Source organism: Cuculus canorus, chromosome 6 (genome assembly GCF_017976375.1).
Source record: "Cuculus canorus isolate bCucCan1 chromosome 6, bCucCan1.pri, whole genome shotgun sequence".
In the NCBI taxonomy this organism is placed as follows: Eukaryota; Metazoa; Chordata; class Aves; order Cuculiformes; family Cuculidae; genus Cuculus; species Cuculus canorus.
The window spans coordinates 9,678,765-9,702,030 of NC_071406.1; the positions used below are offsets into that span (position 1 = coordinate 9,678,765).

Genomic DNA, 23,266 nt, shown 5'->3' on the forward strand with positions numbered 1-23,266 from the left:
TGGCTCTCTTTCATTACAAACGCAGCTGATAGATGTGGCCTTATCCTTTCAATTTAATAAGCTGGTGGCCACACCTGTTATCCAGTCTGTGAAAGTCTGGACAAGATCATGTAGTTCATATCCTGAAGCTGGTCAAAACAGATTTAATTCTCACCCTGGTGATCTGCACGACCTCTGTGAGACAACAAATGCAGATGGTAGAAAATGACTTTGGTTTCATCTCTAAAATTACTGATTTAAAAAAAAAAAGTTATATGCAGTAAACACTTCAGAAATAATATAGAAATAGTTCTGCAGTCTGTTCTGTTTTACAGTGAGGTGTTTTCAGCTGAGCCTTACACTATTTGTAGGTATTCCAATTTCTAAGAGCACAGTGGTTACTGGTCTAAGACGGCAAAGCATCTGCTGTGAATTCCTGTAGTGTTCGTGCCATCTGCTGGTCAAGAAGGATCTGTAGAGCCCTGCATTTCAGCCTGCAGGAATCACTCTTTGGAAAGGGATGCAGATCCAAGAAATAGGAGGGCACTATTGTCCCTGCCCATGGCAGTGAGGTTGGGACTAGATGATCTTTAAGGTCCCTTCCAACCCAAACTATTCTATGATTCTATGAATCTCGGATCTGCATGCCTTTCCAAAGGAATGGTGGTGCTGCCTATCCCTGGAATTGAGGAGCAGCTGGAAGCTCGAGCCAGTGAGCTGGAAAGCACTGCCCAAAAGAGCTCCAAGAAACTTTAATGGCTTTAAATTGGAAAGGGGAATTCAGATTAGACATGGGGAAGAAATTCTCCACAGTGAGGATGGTGAGGCACTGGCACAGGTTGCCCAGGGAAGCTGTGGCTGCCCCATCCCTGGAGGTGTTCAAGGCCAGGCTGGATGGGGCTCTGATCAACCTGATCCAGAGGGAGGTGTCCTACCCATGGCAGGGGGGTTGGAACTGGATGATCTTCAAGGTTCCTTCCAACCCAAACCATTCTATGGTTCTATGAAACCTGCCCTGGAAATGTTGGGCTCGCAGGGATTTCCACATTCCCTGTGCCCATCACGAGGAAGAGGCAGCGGTCCAGGCGGCTGCTGCAGGCACGGGACCTCACGGAGGGCACAGCTGTGTCCTCGTCCCCAGAGGCAGCGCTGGGGATGCTGCAAGCCTGGAAGTCTGACCAACTTTAGCGCTGCAAGCGGGCACTGGATGTGCCCTGGGGATGCCAGCGGAGCTCACAGCAGCGGAGTCACTGCTGCTCACACCCCAGGGGAAAACGCTCTGGGGCTGGACAGGCGGGGACAGCACAGCCTGGGAGGGGACCCCGCGCTGCCCCGCCCGGCCCATAGAGGGCGATGAGTGACGCCCGTCAGGCCTCGCGCGCGGAGGCGGAACTTCCGGCGGGGCCGGAAGCGCCGCGCGGATCCGGTGTCCCCACGTGCTGTCGGGAGAGCGGCGCTCGGGGAGGCGGTGGCGATGTCGGTGGCCGCGAGTAACCTGCCCATGCGGCTGCTCCGCAGGAAGATTCACAAGCGTAACCTGAAGCTGCGGCAGCGCAACCTGAAACTGCGGGCGGCAGAGGGGGCAGGTATGGCGGGGATGGCGGAGACGCTGCCGGTCTGGGCGCCCGCGGGTCCGGCCCGGACTTTGCGTGTTTTCCCCTCCCTCTGGCTCTGGAGCGTGTCCAGAGAAGAGCGACGAAGCTGGTGAAGGGGCTGGAGAGCAAGTCCTACGAGGAGCGGCTGAGAGAGCTGGGGTTGTTTAGCCTCGAGAAGAGGAGGCTGAGGGGAGACCTCATTGCTCTCTACAACTACCTGAAAGGAGACTGCAGAGAGGAGGGAGCTGGGCTCTTCTCCCAAGTGACAGGGGACAGGACAAGGAGGAGTGGCCTCTAGCTGCGCTAGTGGAGGTTCAGGCTGAATATCAGGAAAAGATTTTTCGCAGAAGGGGTTATCGGGCACTGTCAGAGGCTGCCCAGGGAGGGGGTGGAGTCACCATCCCTTTAGGGATTTAAAAGACAGGTAGACGAGGTGCTCAGGGACATGGTTTAGTGGCAGATAGGAATGGTTGGAGTCGATGATGCAAGAGTTCTTTTCCAATCGAGTAATTCTATGATTCTCTCTGCCGTGCAGAGCCTCCACTGGGAGAGCCGGCACCGCAAGGCCCCCCGGAGCAGGAGGAGGAGGAGGCGGCGGCAGCTCCTGAGGCAGAGGCTGCAGCCTCGGAGGGCGTGGATGCTGCCGGCACCAGTGTCGAGAAGAAGAAGAAGAAAAAGAGGAAAGCAGTGGCTGCTGCTGAAGGTGGTACTTTATTCACAGGGAGGGTGCTGAGGCACTGGCACAGGTTGCTCAGTGAAGTTCTGGATGCCTCTCCTCCCTGGAAATGTTCAAGGCCAGGCTGGATGGAGCTTTGAGCAGCCCCGTGTGGTGGGAGGTGTCCCTGCCCATCGCAGTGGGTTGGAACTGGATGGGCTTTAAGCTCCCTTCCAACCCAAACCATTCTGTGATTCTGTCTTGATAAATACAGTTGGTCTGCCAGGGCTCATTTATTCTCAGGAAGCCCAAAAAACACCCATTCTTGTTTCCCGCCCTGTGGGAGAGAACTTGTTTGCTGGGTGGTGTGAGCAGTGCCAGGAGTTGGTCAGACGAAGCCTTGCAGGTCTGCAACATCACCTGTTTCCTTATTCTAGCTATAGTGATTGGACTCTTAACATGTACTGAACCTGTAGCTAGGTTTAATAAGTCAGCCAGTTTAATTGTTGTATAGGATTCTGCCTTGTAACAGTAAGTTTGGTTGAGTTGTTTGTCTATTATTTGTGGGTTGCACTAGATGTTCTGTAAAAGTCCTTTCCAACACAAAGCATTTTATGGTTTTATAAGTATATATATCATCTTTCAAAGTATCTTTAACAGACACATGATTTCTGTGCTTGGATGTGCAGCCAGTACATCTTTTCAACAACGCATCCAGCCTTTGGCAGCAGTGTGTGTTGTGGAACTAAAGTATGCTGGGAAACTACCCAAAAAATTACATCCTGTAAATATTGCTAGATTTTTATATGCATATGTATACACACACATAGGTATGTTTCTGTATATATTTGAAACTTATGTTTCACGTGTTTGAACTTTGTGACACTTGCTATGGTTATGGGAATAAAGAGGTATTTTCATGCTCTCTGAGGATTCCAGTGCTTAGAGTGGAACAGACATTTCACATGACCTGAGCACAAGCTGTTTTGGAAACTTGATGTCTGCTTACAGATAGGAAAGAATTTTGTAACTTGTTTCTCATTTCTATGGGAAATTTTACATACTATACAACAAACCTCACCTTTTACTGTGCAGAGTGGATTGTGCGGAAGGAGCTTCTAAATTTTTTGCTCTCTACATAGGAAAGTTCTATAGAAACTTTTCCTCCCCATTCTCCTGCCTCTGTCTCACCCCATGAAAAAAGCAGGACATTTGTAAGTCATTTACAGACTAAAGAAATTCACTCTGTGGAACAACTTTTAATGATGATCATGTTCTTTGTGTCTCTGACTGACTTGTCTTCTGTAAAATAACATTCTAGATACGGAAACTAAAAAAGCAAAAACTGAAGATGAATCTGTGGAGGTAGAAGATGAAGATAAGCAGGATTCTGGAGAGCAAGAAGTGGAGGAGAAGGAGGAAGAGGGGGAGGAGGATGAAGTGCCCAGTTTACCACTAGGTGTAACAGGTATCTTGTGCCCTCTTTTCCATACATGTGCAAAAATCCACAGTCTTAACGCTTTCTTCCAGAGCAAGTTGCATTTTTCAAATTAGCTCTGTAAGTTGGGTGTTTGAATATAGGTGTGGTGACACTGGCAACCAAGCAGCTGTTCCTCAGTTACTGTTCTTTGAAATTTTCATTGTATGCACACTCCTATTAGTCTTGAAATAACTAGTGAAAATCTGTTTTAAAATATATATTTATATATATACACATATATGTTTAGCTGTAGAGGGAAGAGTCAGTGGAGAGCAAGACGGGGGTTTAGAATAGTAAATTTGGCAGGAGAAACAATGCATTTATGTTCACATTTAACAGCCCTGCGTAGTATTCTTAGCAACATGTTAATACAGAGAAATTTGTCAATATCTTCGTTTTTTCAGGAACTAAGGAATAAGAAAAAGTCCTTAGCTTTGATTTGTGTCATTTAAGTCAATTTTAACTGGATAGTCTTAGAGGACAGATGAAATTGAAGAAATAAGTTTGAAGGTTTTATATTTCCTCCCCCACTTCAGGTGCTTTTGAAGACAATTCTTTTACTTCCCTGGCTGGTATTGTCAGTGAGAATACACTGAAAGGCATAAACGACATGGGTTTTACACACATGACTGAAATTCAGCATAAAAGTATTAAACCGCTTCTGGAAGGCAGGTAAGAAAGAGGTTTTTTTAATCACTATATTTACCCAAAACATGTAATTTTTGCTGACAAGCTAATATATGAAATGTAACTTTTTTTAAAAAAAGAGTTCTAATATGTTTTATTTTCTAATATGTATTTTGTTTTAGTACAAGTTAACAAAGTACGTCTGCGTTGCCTGTGAACAAATACTTTAGTTCATGGAAACTGCTTTGCATTTGTCTTTGAAAGCAGGGAAGTCCGTTTTCACTATTCTTGTCTCAAAGACACAGCCTTACAGTGTCACTAGAGACACGGTGGCCAATTGCTGTGGGCTGATTCTTCCACCAAGCTCATAACAGCAGCTCTGGTGGTTTCCTTTAAGTCTTGTTATGTTTTTACATTGTCAGCATTGTTGAAAATAGGATTGTTGTTTTGTCTGTATGGTCAGCTAAATACTTCTTTTTCTAACTTTGCTGCACACAGGGATATTTTAGCAGCTGCAAAAACAGGCAGTGGCAAAACACTTGCGTTTCTTATTCCTGCAGTAGAGCTCATCTACAAGCTCAAATTCATGCCTAGAAATGGTAAGGTTCTTGATTTCACAGTTGAATTTTACTCTTGCGCAGCCATTTAGGGACATGGCTAGAAGGGAATATTGGACAAGTTGTAACTTATTCTTGCCTGATTGTCATTTTTTTTAGGAACGGGTGTTATTATTCTTTCTCCTACTCGAGAGCTTGCTATGCAAACCTACGGAGTTCTTAAAGAACTTATGAATCATCATGTTCACACCTATGGTCTGATAATGGGGGGCAGCAACAGATCAGCAGAAGCACAGAAACTTGGAAATGGAATCAACATCATTGTAGCAACACCTGGAAGACTGCTGGATCATATGCAGGTAGATAAAATACTGATGTCTGACCTGTGTTATTAGAACATAATAAAAGTCTTGTTCTTGTCTGACTCTGAATTTGTTAATCTTCTAGAACACTCCAGGTTTCATGTATAAGAACTTGCAGTGTTTGGTAATCGATGAGGCAGATCGTATCTTGGAGGTTGGATTTGAAGAAGAAATGAAACAGATCATAAAACTTCTACCAAGTAAGAAAAAAATCCAGCTGTCATTCCTGGAAATCACTTGACTAACATTGTCTTCTTCATGACTTCTTATAAATCATTAATTTTTATAGTTCTGTAAATGCACTTCAGAGTGACTGTCTTGCTTATCTTTTTTTTTGAGTGGCTAATATATATTACTTTAATGTCATTTATCTGAAGGGCAGTGTTTTTATATGGACTTTAGGGATATAATTCTGTTCATGTAAGATCCTTTTAGTTTAATATCTACACTTCCTTGTTCCTCTTCCTCTGCCTGTTTATTTCCTAATAAGTCTTACGTATAAGGAAGGAGGTCTTCTGACTTGCAGTTCAAATTTTCTTCATACTTCCAAGAACAGTATCTTAAGGAAGTTTAAGTATTTACCTTAAAACTTTCTTTTCCTGTTTTTTTCATTTAGTTATTTCTTGTAACTGACGTATTAAACACATTCTCAGAGTCAAGAAGCCTCTTCATTTAACTTTAAAGAGGCAGGACATCCTCCCCTCCACCTCATGGAAATAGTATACAAAAATCAGTGATAACTGGTTTTAGATTCTATGTCTTACATATTTAAATTCAGATGTGCATGTTTAAAATGCATATATATCTCTAATAAATAACATCCTGAGAAGAATGTTAATGAACAGTACTAAAAACAAAAAGGGAAGGAAGACTGGGAAAATGACATGTTTTTCGTGAAATGGAAAATGACAGAAGAAATTTTTACTTTGCATGTGTTTAAGTTGGTTTTGTCCCATTAGGAAAGAAATTATATTTTAAAACAGACACTTGAAAATAAGGTAAAAAAATGCCCCAAATGGTGGCCCCAGTTGTTCAGCAAGTACACAGTTGTGAACTGGAACAGGCCAAGTCTGCATTTTCCATGTACTCGTGTAATAAGAAACTGCTACAGGATCAGGACAAATATTTGAGCTCAGAGACAATAGGCAGGCAGGAGATTCCATACGCCTGCACTAAGATGATTGAAATCACCGAGGCACAGCACAGACGTGCTGCCATGTGAGTAAATACCATGCACAAAGGTGTATGTTTTAGACTAATTTTGCAAGATGAAAAGTAACAATGTACTTTAGTTTGCACAATAAAAACCTTGCCCAATCCTCTAGCGTGTTTTTTTTTTTTTAACAAAAACGTGCATGTTCGTGTAAGTTAGATCAAATTATAGTTAGAATTACAAGGTTGGTCTCTATTTAAATCATTGTTTTATGTCTAAATCAGAGTACAAATTATTAACATTTTCCCAGAAAGAATATTGTGTTTTGATAACTGTTAGGATTTTGGGGGTGGAGGCAGCCTAAGTAAACATCCTGTATGATCCATAATACAACTACATCTGTCTGTCAGTAACAGTATGTATGAATTAGAATTTAATGGAAGAGAGTAGAAGACTTGCTCGGGGAAATTTGCAGGTAGAGATTTTATGGACTTGCTATTTGAATTCTCCCTTAAAAAGTAATACTGTCTTTCAAAATACATATTTTTTCAGAGCGCAGGCAGACGATGCTTTTTTCCGCTACACAAACCAGAAAAGTTGACGATCTGGCAAAGATCTCTCTGAAAAAAGAACCGCTGTATGTTGGGGTTGATGATAACAAGGAGACAGCCACAGTAGATGGTCTTGAACAGGTAAAACGCAAATGTTATTAAAAGAGGTGTGATCTGTGAACATTCCAAGTCCTGTGTTTTTTTTAACTGAGTTGTACAAACACTGTTGTAAAGAGTGTTTAGTATCCCAGTGGGCAAAAGCAATCAGTTGCCTAAAGGGATTTATTCAGTCTGCTGACTTAACTACAGTTATATGCATATAGTCCGTGTTTGTAGGACATGATATAAAACCTTGTAAAATAGCAATAGTTACTTACACTTGTCTATTCCTATCTAGATAACGTATCTAAGCTGCAGTTTTCTTTCCAACTGTATTTTCTACATTACTCAGTAGCGATATGTTTACTTCAGATCTGTTTCATTTTTTCTGCTTCAGATAATACCTCAGTGTGTTGCACAGCAGTTTTTGTGTTTGTGCAGTTGATATGAGTATTTGGCATATTTGTTTCACAATATAACACTTCCTGGTTTCATTGTATTGCTGAAACAAAATTTTGTTCTGTGTTACTTCATTTAACAATATTTAATTTTTTTCCAGGGTTATGTAGTGTGTCCATCTGAAAAAAGATTCCTTTTGCTCTTCACATTCCTTAAGAAGAATCGGAAAAAGAAACTAATGGTATTTTTTTCTTCGTGTATGTCCGTGAAGTACCACTATGAATTACTCAATTACATTGATCTACCTGTTTTGGCCATTCATGTAAGTGCTTTATTAAATGATTAATTAATCTGATAGTATGTGTAAGTTGTTACTGATCACACCTTTGCCTTGTTTATTTCAGTCCAGTTTCTTAAACAGATACTCTGCGCACAAAACTGATGATGATCTTGATTAGTCTGTAGAGGAAGGCGATAAAGCGAAGACTGTGTAATAACATTTTGCATCATTAATCTTGCTCTTTTCCAAACCAAGTTGAACACTGATATTAATTTATGCTCTGAGCGTAGAAAGCTTTCTGTTTTCTTCCAGGGGGTTGCTTTTCATAGGCAGAAAAGCTCAAATTTGTAGGGCAAAGCTATTGTAAGAGAAATCCAAACAGCCTGATCACTGGAGTGTTGGATGCCTTTCCTAAGGCCAGGGTGATGTTTGGTTTTCTCCATTCCAGTTCTTTTTTTCCATTCCAATTCTTACCATTTGGATGAGTATTTTAAATTTTTATCAGAACCACAATATGCATATTTTGGGAGAAAGAACTGACTGAAAGTTTATGGAATAGTCATAACTGACTAATGTCCTTTTTTATTTTGTTCTTTTGGGTATTTTTTTTTTTAATTCACCTTGATGGAACCATTACAACTTTACGGTTTGTTTGGGTTATTTTAACTCTGTAATGTATCTAACTTATTGCTAGACTTGCAAGTGTTCTTTTTCCGAATTTCAGGCATTTCTGCCGCCCTCTTGAAAGAAAAGCTTATGCCATCAAGTTTTTAATACTTTGGGAGTTAGAATATAACTTCTGAGAGATACCATTTCACGTAGCCCTGTGCTACGTGACGGGGAAATGTCCTCAAGTTGCTCCAGGGAAGGTTTAGATTAGATATTAGGAAAAATGTCTTCACTGAAAGGGCTGTCAGGCACTGGAATGGGCTACCCAGGGAACTGGTTGAGTCACTATCCCTGGAGGTATTTAAAAGACAGGTAGATGAGGTGCTCAGAGGTGTGGTTTAGTAGTGGACAGGTTGGACTCAATGATCTTTTCCAACCAAAAGATTCTATGTGAAATGGGAAATTAGATTTAAGCTTACAAGTCGGCAGATTTTTTTTGGCAAGGGGGGTTGATATTTCATCCTTAGTGTGTTTGTTTCCTTTTAGGGCAAGCAGAAACAAACCAAACGTACTACCACATTTTTCCAGTTCTGTAATGCAGAATCTGGAATACTGTTGTGCACTGATGTAGCTGCCAGAGGACTGGATATTCCTGAAGTTGACTGGATTGTCCAGTATGACCCTCCAGATGATCCAAAAGTAAGTTCAAGAAATAGAGAAAATGAACAGCAACAAATCAAATCCTAGCTCCAAATGTAGCTGCAGAGAAAAACTGAACCTGCTGCTTGACAGCATTCGTGATTCAGCCATGTTCATAATTAGGCATTGATTTCTTCTAGTTCACTTTACAGACTCCTGGGAAATGCTGCACCTAGCTGACATCTTCATTACCTTTTTAGGAGTTGCTTTATAAAACATTATTCTTTGTGCTGTTAAGTTAATTTAAAAATCTTATGTGTTAAACAACAAAATACTTCTCAGGAGGAGTAGAAATTTGTATATACGTCCCTGAGTCTCCTGAGAGTTTTTCCAGTGGTAATTTGATTTTTATTTAGAATTCATTATTCTTACTTGAATAAATGTCCAGTGTAAATAGGCTAAACTCAGAAAACTCAGAAGTTTTGGCAAATACACTGACCAAATATACGAAAAGCAAAGTTTCATTTTCAGGTACAGCAGACTGAGATTTTTATTCCTCTGTGAGAGGTAAAATGCTTGTAATCAGGGAGTCTGTCTCAGCCTAATTATGCCTTGCTTTTTCACTACTTGGTTTCCCTCATCCATATGTCAGTGATAAGTAAAAGTCTTAAAAAAAATAACGGGTGACGCGTTAGACTATAATGATGTTAAATTTGGGAATGTTTTGTGAAGCTCTGTGATTATTGCATGTTTGAAAGACTGATTGGACTTCTGTTTCTTATTCTTTCCAAAAGGAATATATTCATCGTGTTGGTAGAACTGCCAGGGGCATAAATGGTAGAGGACATGCTTTGCTCATCTTAAGACCAGAAGAACTGGGCTTTCTTCGTTACCTAAAGCAAGCCAGAGTAAGCTTCTCTCTAGATTTATTTTTTTTTTTAACTTTGCCACAGGTTTTTAAAAAACTGTACTGATAAGCAGATGTTTTAACTTCTTAAGCAACATACTTTCTGTTGCTTAGGAAGTATTTAATTGGCCATCTGACTTTCAAGTCAGCAGCACAAAGGTAAATACTGGGTTAATTAATAGTTGCTTTGCAACTGTGCAACTTGTGTTGGTAAAAAAATAAGTTTCCTATGACGTCTCTTGGAGGATACTTGGGTACTGGACCATCCAGAGGAAATTAAAATCTGGATGTTGCTTGTGCAGTTTTTATGTTTTCTATTCAGAGTCAGTTGCATGCTGCTCATTTCCAAAAGCAGTGTAGCGGCCTTCTAAATGTAATCATTTTAATATGATAGAAATGTTCATAGTTTATTGGTTGCTCTCCTTATGGACTTACTACACTAGAGAGTTTTGCTGCTTGTAACTGAAATGGTGTAGCTTCTACAGCAAAAGCTGAAGTGGTAGAAGTGTCATGCTAAGCATCTTTCTTACTCTAGCTTAAAGGAAGCAATAATACTGGCATATTGATATTAAGGCACCTTGCAGATAAAACTGTGGAAAAAAGTCTTCTGTTATGTAGCGGGTCTTTTTCTATTTGTCTTAGGTCTTAAAAAAATTCACTATTTCCACAGCATAAATAATTTTGATATTTTATTTCTTTTTTTTTCTTAAGGTACCACTAAGTGAATTTGAATTTTCTTGGTCAAAAATTTCAGACATCCAGTCTCAGGTACTAAATGACTTCATACTACAGCTACTCTGAATATCTATAATAATTTACATGGAGAATGTTAGTCTGTAACGAATACAGTTTAAAAATATGCATGCTTGTTCAGAAAACTTCCTGTAGATGAGTACTGTGCAGTAAATCCTTCTGCCCTATAGATCCCTGATGACAGTAAAGCAATAAAATGTTTAAAAAATACATATGAATTTTAATACCTGGTACCAACTTGTCATCATTATACGGTACGAATTTGCTTTTAATTTTAAGAATTGGTTTTTTTACATTATATTGCAAAACCACAGTGATGTAAACCCACTTTCAGCTTTTGAACAGCATTTTCTTTTCTGGCATGGCAGCGAGGGTTTTGGTAGCTTCTATTGAATAGTTACAATATGTTCAGATTAGTTGCGAGTAAGGTATGTCTTACAGGATGATTTACCCAGACTCCAGTGTGCAGAAAGAGATCCAGTACCAACTATTATAAATGCTAGTATATAGTTCAGTTGATTTTTTAACTAGGTGGTGTTAATAAAGCCCAACATCAGCTAAACCTGTTTTGTGTTCCAATGCTACAAAAATAGCTGTGAAACACACAGTTGGACAGAATAACATAGACAGATCTGTAGTTGTGAATTTCTGTTGTTTAGTTCTATGAACCATTCTTTTGATAGAAGCTCTGTAAAGCTTCTTTGAAGTAACCTACATTTGAAATGGCAAGTACAAGAGGCAGTGAAGGCAGTCCTTACAGAAAGATGTTCCTAGTTAAGAATAATTAGGAAGTAATGATGTCTAGTGTGACTTGTTTTAAGTTAAACATCAAATGAGACACTTTGATCTAAAGAGTATTGGAAACTTAGCCCATAATAAGTAAGTCTCAATCTACACTACTGCATCTGCATTTTTGTCTTAGAATTAGTACTGATTATTTTACAATGTATTTGCACCATAATATATAAGATTAGATATAGAATTACATAGAACGGTGCACTTTAGATGTCTGAATTAAAAGTATGCTGTCGTTGTCTGTTAATTCTCAATACACATAGTTTCATGATGTGGCAGCAGTTGTATACTCCTTATTGACTAACTTGTTTGGGACAACCCAATTTAATATTTTTAAAATTTTTCTTATTGCTGAGGCTTTTTACTGCAATTCCACTTCAGGCTTTTTTGTCCCTCTGTTTATAGAAGCGCTCTGATATGTATGTGCACACTACTGTCAAAGGGCAGTTTTGCTGAAATGAATAGTGAATGTCTCTGCAAGTCACATGGTCAATAATCTGCTTGAATATAAATTATACACTTCTTACATCTATAATTGGATATGTCTTATTTTGTTTCTTCTTTTTTCGCTTCACCAGCTGGAAAAACTGATTGAGAAGAACTACTTCCTTCACAAATCAGCCCAGGAAGCCTACAAAGCTTACATTAGAGCTTATGACTCCCATTCTCTGAAGCAGATCTATGATGTCAATAACTTGGATCTTTCCAAAGTCAGCCTTTCATTTGGTTTTAAAGTTCCTCCGTTTGTGGACCTCAGTATCCTTTTACTGCAGTGTTTCGAAGCTGAATTGCTGCATTACAAGTATTCAGCGCAATTACTGAAGTTCTTGTGCTACTTCAAATTCTATTTTTTTTTTTTTTTTTGCTATTAATGGCATAAATTCATTTTGCTCCAACAATAGTTTGTCAAAGAAAATGTTATATAGCAAATATTCCAACTGCAAAGCTTGCCTACAAACACACGTATTTTAGTGCATGTGCATGTTGTACATGCTTCAGTTGCTGAGGTAGCAGTTACTGGAATGCACACATGCATACGTGTTCTAGAGTGTTGTCCTCCCTGCGAAAGTATTTCCATTGAAAGATACATGCCGAAGTTTAATAATCATGGAATGTTGAAATAGAGGGGCAAGAGCATGAAGATTATACCTAGAGTACTGTCAAAACTGCCAGTGGGTAGAATTTGAAGCAGTAGTTGTTCAGCCAACTTCATTGGAAAACCAGAGGAATAAAAGCATTATTTACAACCACAGGCAGAAAGTTCCAGTTTTACCTGTAGTGAAGCAACTCAGCTTTTTGTATGACGCTGTTATTTTTTTTCACATTAATAACTGTTACCATACCTAAAAAGCAACCTTTCTATTTATTCCTTTTTAAGTTCTTTAACCAATAAAATTCCAGATGTGAACAGCAATCATGGCAGAAGGCTACAGAAACGAGGTGGTGGTGGGGGATTTGGTTACCAGAAACCGAAGAGCGTCCACAAAGCCAAAATCTTCAAGCACATTAGCAAGAAATCAGACAATCGGCAGTTTTCTCGTTAATTATATATTGATTAAAATGGCTTGTGGCATTGGAATAGACTTATCTTGAGCAAAACTGTCTGACAGTTACTTCCAATTTAAACTGCTCTGTTCACAGTTTTAGTGGTCTTTATGGTTTTGTTTCTGGGAACATCTTTTATCTTTCAGTTCAGGAAGACTTTGGAAAGGAGATTAAAGATAGAAAAGCAGAATATGACTAATTTTTCCTTGTTTGTTGTGAGGAAGAAGATACTGGGACATAATTATCTTAAGTCAATACTACATTTTTTATTAAAGAAAAAATACTTCTGGGTTTTATAGAAGAATTTGCTTTACAGTTATCCTTTTTTCTCTGCACACTTCTGAAAATTGTTGGAGTAAACACAGGTTACAACATGAGATGGAAAAAAAAATTTGTTCACATGGATCATTGCAAGGGTGTTAAGTGCTACAGAACTCTGCTCTGTCTGTCAGATATGCTGAAGAATATAGAAAGACTCCTTTAGAACTGAAGGTACTTATGAATACTTAAGGCTGTGTGAGCTTGTGATTAATTTCTGTCATGGTATCTGTATAACAAGTACAGTGTCCAAGACAAATTCTCTTATACCACATTTGGAACATGCTTAATACTCCTTATTTTAATGTTGTGATAAAATTCTATCATTCTAATGAAATGTTTGGTTTTCCTTCATGTTCTCTTGAAATCTGAATTTATCCATCTGGTAATATCTTATGCAGTCTCATGAATATGCAAAGGAATTAAGAAAAGCAGATTCATAAACTGAAGTACTCATCCCCGATAATTTTTTTTTTTTTAAATGCTCCATAACCTTGATGCTGTGAGAATTTTTGCAGTCGTATCGTTTAAATTACAGAAGTGAATTGCTTTCTAGTCTTGGTTTATCAGATTAGCAGTGGGCAAAGTCAGATGCTACCACAGGATCAAGAAGGTGGAGAGATTCAGTGAGTGAAAAACTGAAATGGAGTATAAATATGCTAGAAATATACGTTAAGGGAGAAATGTGAAAGACTGAAATGCAAGAGAGTGGAATAAACATTACAAACAGAAACACGGAAACTAAGTGAAAAAAGACACAAGTTGGGCAAAAGTAGAGTAAGTGTATTACATATATTATTTTCACATCTCTACCATTGTAGAAATAGGTAACTATTCTTATGAAGCTACAGTGGTGGTAGGCAATAGTATTTAAAAAATGTATGTCTGTCAATGCAGGGAAAGACTAAAATGTTACAGAACCCAGAAATCTGGGCACCATGTGATTACAGTAAAAGGGCTTTTAATTTATATCTAAAATGTAACCCAGGCCCAGTTATGAATACAAAAGTATTTGTAGCAATCCCAGTATAAAGTTGTTATTCCTTAGGTCTTTTGAAGTAGCATGGCAGATTTAAAATAAGGCATGCATTGAAGTATTGCAGAAAAAGTTGGTGAACTCTATTTTCACCCTTAGAGAAACTAGGACGTTTTAGGAAGAAAATAGTATGACAATTCGGTAGTGCTTCCACCATTCAGAACTGAGAGTGTTGCAAAACCAAAAACTTTTGGTTTTCATTTGTGAAATGGCTAACTTTAGTGCTAATTGACTTCAAGACTAAATTAGTTAACACTGGTCAGGTATTAAGAATTTCTGATATGTCAAAATATGCAAGTAAATTAATTTTGTTAGTAGGATTTGAATGTCTTGTGCTTCCAGGGTTGCAATGAAAAAGCAAAATCTCTGAAGGATAAGCAGTGCTAAGTACATGATGCCTGGCTCACTGAGTTCTAATCCTTGATTCTGGGTTTGCTTATATATTTATAAAGAATAGATGTCAATATAGTTCTTATGCCTGTTTATTAATACTATATTATCTATGAGATCTACAACGTCATACAGTGAGTGGTTCTGCCTATACCTGCAAGCTATGCGGTTAGAGTACAGGAATTACATTATAGTGAAATTAACTGAGGGACTCATTAGATGAACTGCAAAATTAATTACTTGGGACGAGACGTAAGCACTGCTGCAGTAAACCATCCAAAAGATCACAGTGATTGTGTGGGCACAAGCAGTGTGAATGGAAGTAGTGTGGAGTACTTGTTTGGACCAGGAAAAAGCTGAGATGATGGGCACAGTCAGTCACCACCTGTCTGACCATGTGCTGCATAGTCAGAACTGGCTGGGCTTAAAAGAACACCAGAATTCCTGCTATTTCTCTATGTAGGCAAAAATCTGCTTCATGGAGAACTGTTGGGTTTTTCTTGCTGTGACTCATCATTCTGGGAGCAGAAAGCTGATTGCTTTCCCAGCAGCTAGACAACTTCCAGCTACACCTAATTTTAAGTTTGGAAGAATTAAGACACTGTCAGTTTCTGAAGTCTGACATGAGGATAGCTGAAAAATAGGTATTTGGCACGAGTCTGCACAACTCCCTGGTATTTTGGCTTTTCACTTTCTTGTATACCCTAATACAAAGAAATCTTTGAGGCTAAGTGGTTACTGAAAGAGAAGGGCTTTAGCTTCCTGGTTTGTGCAGGTACAGTTACCTTTCTCTTTGTTTATGGAATCATAAATGAAAAATAGTTTCTGATGAAATATCTCTGTGATTCAAGTAGTATCTATTCTATGGTATTGCAGGAAGTTTAAAAGATTGTCAAACTGATTGGAAATCTAATGTTTCACTTGCAACCTACCCTGTTATCAATCTTGCAAGCAGTTAATAGACCTCAGCCATCAGACACTCAAGGCTTGTCTCATAATGGTGACTGATAGGTTGGGGACTAATATTGTGTGCCTTGAGAAATTGCCTTCTTTCTCTGAGAACCTTGACAAAGAAATTGGACTCTTTAAACCACTTAGGAGGATGATCAAAACTGCCCTGCGTGAACTGGAAGATTTTTTTGACACTTCTTGCAACGGGCCAATAAAGGAGAATTCCATTGCTGAGCTACTACTCATAATCATGAAAAATTTTGTCATGGTATGAGTTTCCTATGCCATAATGCTGCCAAGTTATAGACGAGCATAAGACTAGTCAGAAAGGGTTGCCATCAAATTTTTCAGGGTGAATGTCACAGGTAGCAGGCTATGTTTATTGATAGAGCAAGAATACTTGAAAACCGGATAATATCTACTTAGGTCTGCTGTAAACAAGAAGTATGTTTATATTTTGGCAGTAATTAGCCTTTTTCTTTGATTTATGAGTTGATAAGTAAGCTACCAAAGCTCTGGATGCTTCCAGTGATTTGCTTTCAAGCCAGTAATCTAAGGCTCAGAGGAACCAAGCTCTGACAGGAAGGCTTAAAAGAACTATGTGATTATAAAAAAAATAACTTTTGAGTAGAGGTCACCAATTTCTTCCCACTGTGAAGAAAGACATAGCAGTGGCAGGGTACACCATAGGTCTGTGACTTGTGTTTTTAGTTCTACTGCTGTCCTGTTTAGGAGATAGTTGTGCAGTTACTTCAGCCCCCAAAACTTAAAAGAGATTTTATAGACATCTAAAATCCTAACAACTTGTAAAGACCCAATTATTAGCCCTTAAAAGGTGTGAGGATTTGGTTTGGTTTTCCAGACTGAAATAATGCTAGAAGAAGCCTAGAATCAACTGATTAGGCATACAGACTAAAATCTGTCTCTGATCTTGACTTTTGCTCAACTAGCTTGATTTCCCCAGGATTTTAGTTGCTTGGCTTGAGAGAAGAATTCACGCAACTGTTTCCAATGCTTTTGTTTGCTCTAGATTTGCAGAAGATGCTGAGCCGTGTATAAGAATACAGCCTCTTGAACTGGAATGCTCTTTTCTTCTAAAAAATTTGCTAGCTTGCATCCAAGTCATAAATACTGTAATGTTGCTTGTGTCAAATCTCTTTATTGCACAGCCCTGTCAGGAAGAGATTACTTTTTTTTTCTCCTTGTAGCCACCACGATAAACTTTTAATATGGAGTTCTGAGGAGAGGTAGAGGAAGGATGCTATTAAGAAAATGGAAGACAAATGGAAAATTGGGGTGCTGTCTAGGCACGCACTCACTTTGTTATATCGGTGTCGTCCAGCTTAAGAACTGCATTCACCTTTTGAAACGATGTCTGAGCATACTCTACAATAGCAATGCATCTTCCCAAAGACTTATGTAAGCTACAATACTGAAAAACATAACCCTCTACTGTTTATGACCAGTTGGTCAGAACTAAAAAGAAGAAAATTATAGGCTCTGCAAAATTTTCTATAAGATATAAATAGAAGGAAAAAATATCTTCCAAACACTGTTCTTTTTTCGGTTGTTATCTGAAGATGTTTAGCCGCTCAAGGCTTTCTGAGCTTCTTTGTGAGTGGTTGCAATCACCTATGAATGTTGAGAATTGCGGGAATAGTAAATGTGTTACTCTACATAACTAAGCCTATGTGTTCCCTCAGCGGCTGACAGATCATGTGAATTTGTAGGAGCTATTGAGTCTTCCTTCTAAGCTCTGGATAAGCGTTCTTGATATACTGTCACTTCTAATTAATAAAACTCTTTCTGAATGGGAAGAGAAAATGGACTTGAGTAGCAGGTAAGTTCTGACCAAGACCTTGCCTTGTTATTAAGAGAACAGAGAATGAATTTATGAAGGTAACACTAATACCTACAAAATGTAATTTGAGAGCATAAATCTAATCATAAAATGACATTGGCTTGGTTTTGGTTTTTTTTTAAATAAGCAAAAAAAAAACCCAACCCTAAAGCAACTTATTTTTTCTGTAGAAATTGCATTCAGAGATATCTTTACATTCCTCTCTTAATTGTGGTACAACAAAAGTTAGCCAAATGGATTGTAGGACTGAAAGACGTAATTTGTTTAGTAGTAGAAAAAGAATCCTTGACCTGTACTAAGCCCTAATTGCATATTGCCTGTAACGAAATTGTATGAAGTGCTAAATGATTATTTAATTTTCCACTTCATTGCAAAATTTAGATCTAGATCTAGAATGAAAATTAAAGGCATTTGGATGCACCACAACTTTGTCAGACGCCAACTAAAATAGAAATCCATGGACGTGGACTCCTAAATAACTTTGAATCTGACACTTTAAAGTATTAAAATCCACAAATGGAAAGCACATGTCTTGTACATAATAATAATAGTAATACCCTGCACTAAATTCTGGCTCCTTCTCAAGGTTATTGGCAGTAGCAGAAGCCAATAGTCAAGGTCAAACAAATTAGATTTATTCAATTATGGATTATTAATTGAGGGGGAGATTTATGTGACTGCTCTAACAGAGGGGAAGCCTAACGTTAGCATATCTGATGCTATATAACCCCCTCTGTATTCATGTGTTGGCTTAGCTGTAATAGCGCTCATTGTCAATACGCACTCCTGTGGCAAACAATGCAGGTATACAGATCTTTGCCAACTACCCCTTGTGTTTGACAACCTTGCTCTTAGCGGCTAGCATCCTCATAGGTTACATAAAACTAGTGTTTGAATGGATATTATTCTGTCACGGATTTGCTCATCATTGTGGACAAAATCAATATTAGTGAGCATTTATGTGACATCTAGATTCTCCCTCATGTTTTCAGTCAAAAATTAGGGAACCAGCTGTCAAAGGGCTTTGGGGGCTTGTTTTTCCCTTGAGCTGAATTTTTTTCCAGATGTTTACCAAATTGCAGGATTTATATAACTAAGTTTTTTGGAAAATGCATTATAGAGGAAGCTGGTTTTCTATTAAAGAGCTAGCAGAGAAGAGAATGGAATAAAACTGCATATGCTAGAAACACTCATAGGATTGTTGTATCTAAAACAAAAAAATGGAAAATGAGTCAAAACAGTCAAGTTCAGCGTAGTTCCTTTGTAACAGTCTGAAGATAATCTGCTATCTTGATAGATAAAAGCCAGCTTCTGAAAAATGTAAACTGTATTTCAATTTTATGCATTTGCTATATAAATACAGCATCGGTTCACATAAGGAGTATAAATTCGATTATCTGGATGAATCATCATCCTTCAAAGCTGTTCCTCAGCAGCACACTGTCCTTGAAAGTGCTTGAAAACAGAGAACTGTAATGAAGCTGGCCTGGGTAGCTGCTGTCTGGTGAAGGCAGCTGCTTCTTCAGCACAGCTGTACAAAGGGGAGCTCGGGCAGGAGTTGTAGGGATGCAAGGAGGGTTAAGCTACGCTAAGAACTTTAACTTTCAGACTCACAGCAAAAAGTAAAATTATGACAAGACTGAGTCTGAGGAGATTCAGTTTGGTGTTGGGAGGCAGAAGAGTAAGTGTTGCAGGTGGTGTGTGATAAGGACAAGGAAAGGTGTTTTGCAATTCCTCACCTATGTCGCAAGCCCTTTTCTCAGCAGTTCTCAGGTCATCCAGGAAAAGTGAGAGAAGTTGCAATAGAAGATAGATGTAAAGAATTTCTACACTTAGACTTATAAGCAGATTACTATTTTTCACACTTTTGTGTTTTGCGTCCCTCAGACTTTTCAGCCCACAAAACTCCAGATGTCCAGACGGAGAGATGACGTTCTTTTGTATTTACTGTTAATTCCATCATTTAGTCACGTTTATTTGCTTATTTTAAGAGCAGTGAAGGAGTCTGTGGTATCGAGTATCTTTTCAGGCTGTACACTGACTTACTTCATTGAGAGAAGAAACTCAAGATGCAGACTGTAGTTTCCAAAGTCATTGAAAAGTATCTGTGAATGAAATGAAGTGTTTTCATTGCTTTCACTGCACTTCCACATGACAGCAACTTCTAATAATGTAACTGTAAATAAAAGTAAACTAGGTCCTCCTTTAGTTTCAGTAGGAGAAAAGTGCTTTTTCATTTGAGTTTGTCTCCTTTCTGCTGTTAGGTATTTTTATCTTTTCATGCAATACTTACGTGCTTTTCTGTTATTTAGAATATATGAATCTTGCAAGTCTCCTCACTTTTTAAAATTCCCTCCTCTTCAAAGTATACCCTTGTTTCCAAGACACTGTAATGCGTTGCCATAGCAATCTTTGAGGAGCACTAAGCCTTTGCATTCACAGGACAAGACAGCAGTGGGCTAATTATAAAGAATAATAAATCCCTTTGAGACTATGTATCATAGGACTAGGTTATTTCAGCCAAGTGGGAGGAAGAAGTGGGAGATGTCAAAACAGTTGACGTGTGAACTGGAATGTGACTCTCCAGATGTGGCACAATGTACACATAATAAATAGGAGCAGGGGGATGGGATACACGGCTTCTAGGAAAGGAAGATTTTGAGATCATCTGGGCTGCTTTAACGGTGGCCCACCCATTGTCCCCAAGCCACAAATGAAGTAGCCTTACACAAGAGAAAGACAACCTCATTTCCTGCAGGGACAGGAACTACTGGACTACATCCTGGCTCGTTTGGGCCTCAAAATGTGAAACTTCTGCAGTTAGTCTAAGGTTGATTTGTTTTTTTAACAGCTGAGTTATTCATATTGTGATGATTCTTCTATTCCTTTATCAAGTTCACAAAATTGGACTGATAAGTGTTGAAACATGTAGAAGTTAAAGGGCCTTTTTAATCTGTTTCACTTACTGTGTTTAGGTCTGGGTGCCTTTTAAAGGAATAAAGTGTTCAGTAATTCTTTAGCTGGCATTTAAAAAGCAGCACTGACTAACAAAGCAAGACACAAGCTAGAAAGGAGCAATATAAAGACAAAGCATGTGAAGTTGCTTGTGAAACAGCCACAAACAGTCTGTCAGCCCTGATGATTTTTTGCCAGTGTCCAATTGTTTCAGATGCTGCTTAGGCTTAACGTGCAGCAGTATTGAGAAGACTTTTCTTGACAAGAGTTGTCAGATTCTGCCTGTTGGAAGCTCTCAGATGGCAAAATGTGAGACATTTAGCACTTGGAAGTCCTTCTCATAATAAAAGATGCTAATAATGCAGATAATTTTCTTTTTGCTGATGGCTTGTGCTAGAGCCCTTGCTAGAATTACTATAGGAAAGAAAGGCTAAAATCCTGCTTGCCTTAATAGCCTGGGAATTTCTTTTCTTCATTGTTCATCTGGGGATTGAAGTGGCATCCAAAAGCTAACCAAACAAAGCAGCCTGTAGTCAGAGTAGAGTATAGTCATTATCTTCCACTTCTGTAATATTTTGTCATTGTGTCAGCTTCTGAAGTTGGGTTCTCTGAGTAAGGTAAACTTGGCGAGCCCTCCTTGCCGAGCCCAACGTTGTGGTGCTTTGAGAGGTCTCTGCTTTGTCAGGTGGTTCTGATTCTTCAGTAAACATGAATGCTAGTGCAAAACATTGATTTGAACACTATTCATTTAGACAGGACTATAATGACCCTGAAAATACTCCTTCTTTACCTCAAAAACAAGCAACCAACCTCCTGTCCCCAAATTCTGCCCTGTTACAGTCTGTGATTATAGGTCTGCTATTTACAAGAAAACCAACTTCACTGTCCTTCTTTGAGCTTATTTTCAGCATCAACATTTTGATCAACAACTTCAAACACCTTTGGAGAGCTCTTGACAGCACAGTATGACCTGATAAAGGAAAAAAGACTGTAACTCCAACTGAAATTGTCCTGGTTATGGTCTAAGCAGGTGGAAATGCTGGTTACAGGTTGTAAAGGACCCCAGGAATAAAAGTAAGCTGGGATAAAGGATGCTTCCCAAAGACCTTAGATATAATACCTTAAATACATCTCAAGTATAACACCCAGGTTGCTACAGAATCCTGTCATGCTACTTCTCACCATTTATCACCCAGGAGGTGACAAAGCTCATCACTGTCTCTCCTTTACGTGTACCCTCCTGTTAACATCTATTACAGAATTTAAAGAAGATTGTGTTACAGGTGTTAAAGTATTTTTGAAACATTTTGAGGGTAGTTACTGGAAAGGGCTGGGAGAAGGGGTTAGTTTTCTGAGGCTGGGCCAGTGCCCTTAGTAAAGAACCCCTGCCATGAACCTGCCCCAAAACAAGCATAAAGACAGAGATGCTCACGGCCACTTAAAAATTTAAGGGAATGTCAGGAACTTTCTTTCTTTAACTGGAAAAAAATCCCATTTAAATGCTGAAGCCTAGAAATAACTCGTGTCCAGTATTAAACTTGCCCACAACCTGGCAGGCTGCACCCGGCGGTGGTGCTGGGTGGTGGGAAGGTGCTGGCTGCCCTGGCAGGTGCATGGGGGAAAACATGGGAGACAGGGGCCATGAGGAGAGGGTGTGTCCCACCAACTGTGGGGAGAAAGAGGTATCCAACAGCCAGACAGGGTCTGTGGGGAGAAGGGGTGTCCAGCTGACTCACAGGGTCTGTGGGGAGACAGTGTCCTGCTACTTGATGGAAGAGAGGGGGTGTACCACCATCTGATGGGGTTTGTGAGGATGGTTTGAGAGTTTTGCACCAGGGGAGGTTCAGATTAGACTTTAGGAAAACATTTCTTCACCAAAAGGGTTACAGGATCCGGCTGGATCTGGCTGCCGAGGGAGGTTGTTGAGTCACCATCCCTGGAAGGATCTAAAAGATAGGCAGATGAAGTGCTCAGGGATATGATTTAGCAGTGGACAGGGATGATTTGACTTGATGACCTCAAAGCTCTTTTACAACCTAGCGATTCTACGATTAGAGATGTGCTTGACGAGATCTGGGAGAAGGGATTTCCGTCTGCCTAACCGGGTCTCTGGGGAGAAAGGAGTGTCCGACTGCCTAACGGGGACCATGAGAAGGGGGGCTGTGAGGAGGTGTCCACCTGCCTCACGGGGTTTGTGGAGTAGTAGTGTCCCGCTGCTTGATGGGGTCTGCGGGGACGGGGGGTGTCGGGCTGCCTCACTGGGCCTATGACAAAGGGATTGTCCCTCTGTCTGATGGAGGCCGTAAGAACAGGGGGCGTCCTGCCTCCTAGCGGGTCTGTGAGGAGAGGGGAAGAGGCGTCCCGCTGCCTCGCAGGTTCTGTGGGGAGAAGGAAGTGTTTGAGTGCCTAACGGAGACCACGAGAATGGGGGCTGTCCTGCCTCCTCACCGGTTCTGTGGGGAGAAGGAGGCGTTTGACTGCCGAAGGGGGGCTGTCCTGCCTTCTGACGGGGTCTGTGAGGAGAGGGGAGGGGGTGTGCGGCTGCCTCACAAGGTCCGTGGGGAGAAGGAGGTGTCTGACTGCCTAATGGGGACCATGAGAAGGGGGGCTGTGAGGAGGAGTCGTCCACCTGCCTCACAGGAGCTGTGGGAGACAGTGTCCCTCTGCTTGATGGGGTCTGCGAGGAGAAGGGGCTGTCCCGCTGCCTCACTGGGCCTGCGAGGGGGGCACTGTCCCGCTGTCTGACGGGGACCATGAGGAGAGAGGCTGT

At 39.9% G+C, this 23,266-nt stretch overlaps 1 protein-coding gene across 1 annotated transcript; it reads left to right on the forward strand.

Annotated features, from left to right (window-relative positions):
• Positions 1–1,453: 1,453 nt before the first annotated feature.
• On the forward strand, positions 1,454–17,573 carry DDX18 (DEAD-box helicase 18). Its single transcript, XM_054069761.1, has 14 exons — positions 1,454–1,628; positions 2,110–2,277; positions 3,551–3,697; positions 4,246–4,381; positions 4,835–4,935; positions 5,053–5,252; positions 5,341–5,455; positions 6,961–7,100; positions 7,618–7,779; positions 8,893–9,045; positions 9,780–9,893; positions 10,604–10,660; positions 12,019–12,196; positions 12,842–17,573. The coding sequence occupies exons 1-14, from the start codon at positions 1,454–1,456 to the stop codon at positions 12,982–12,984; spliced, it is 1,989 nt and encodes a 662-aa protein (XP_053925736.1). The 3' UTR covers positions 12,985–17,573.
• Positions 17,574–23,266: the final 5,693 nt, after the last annotated feature.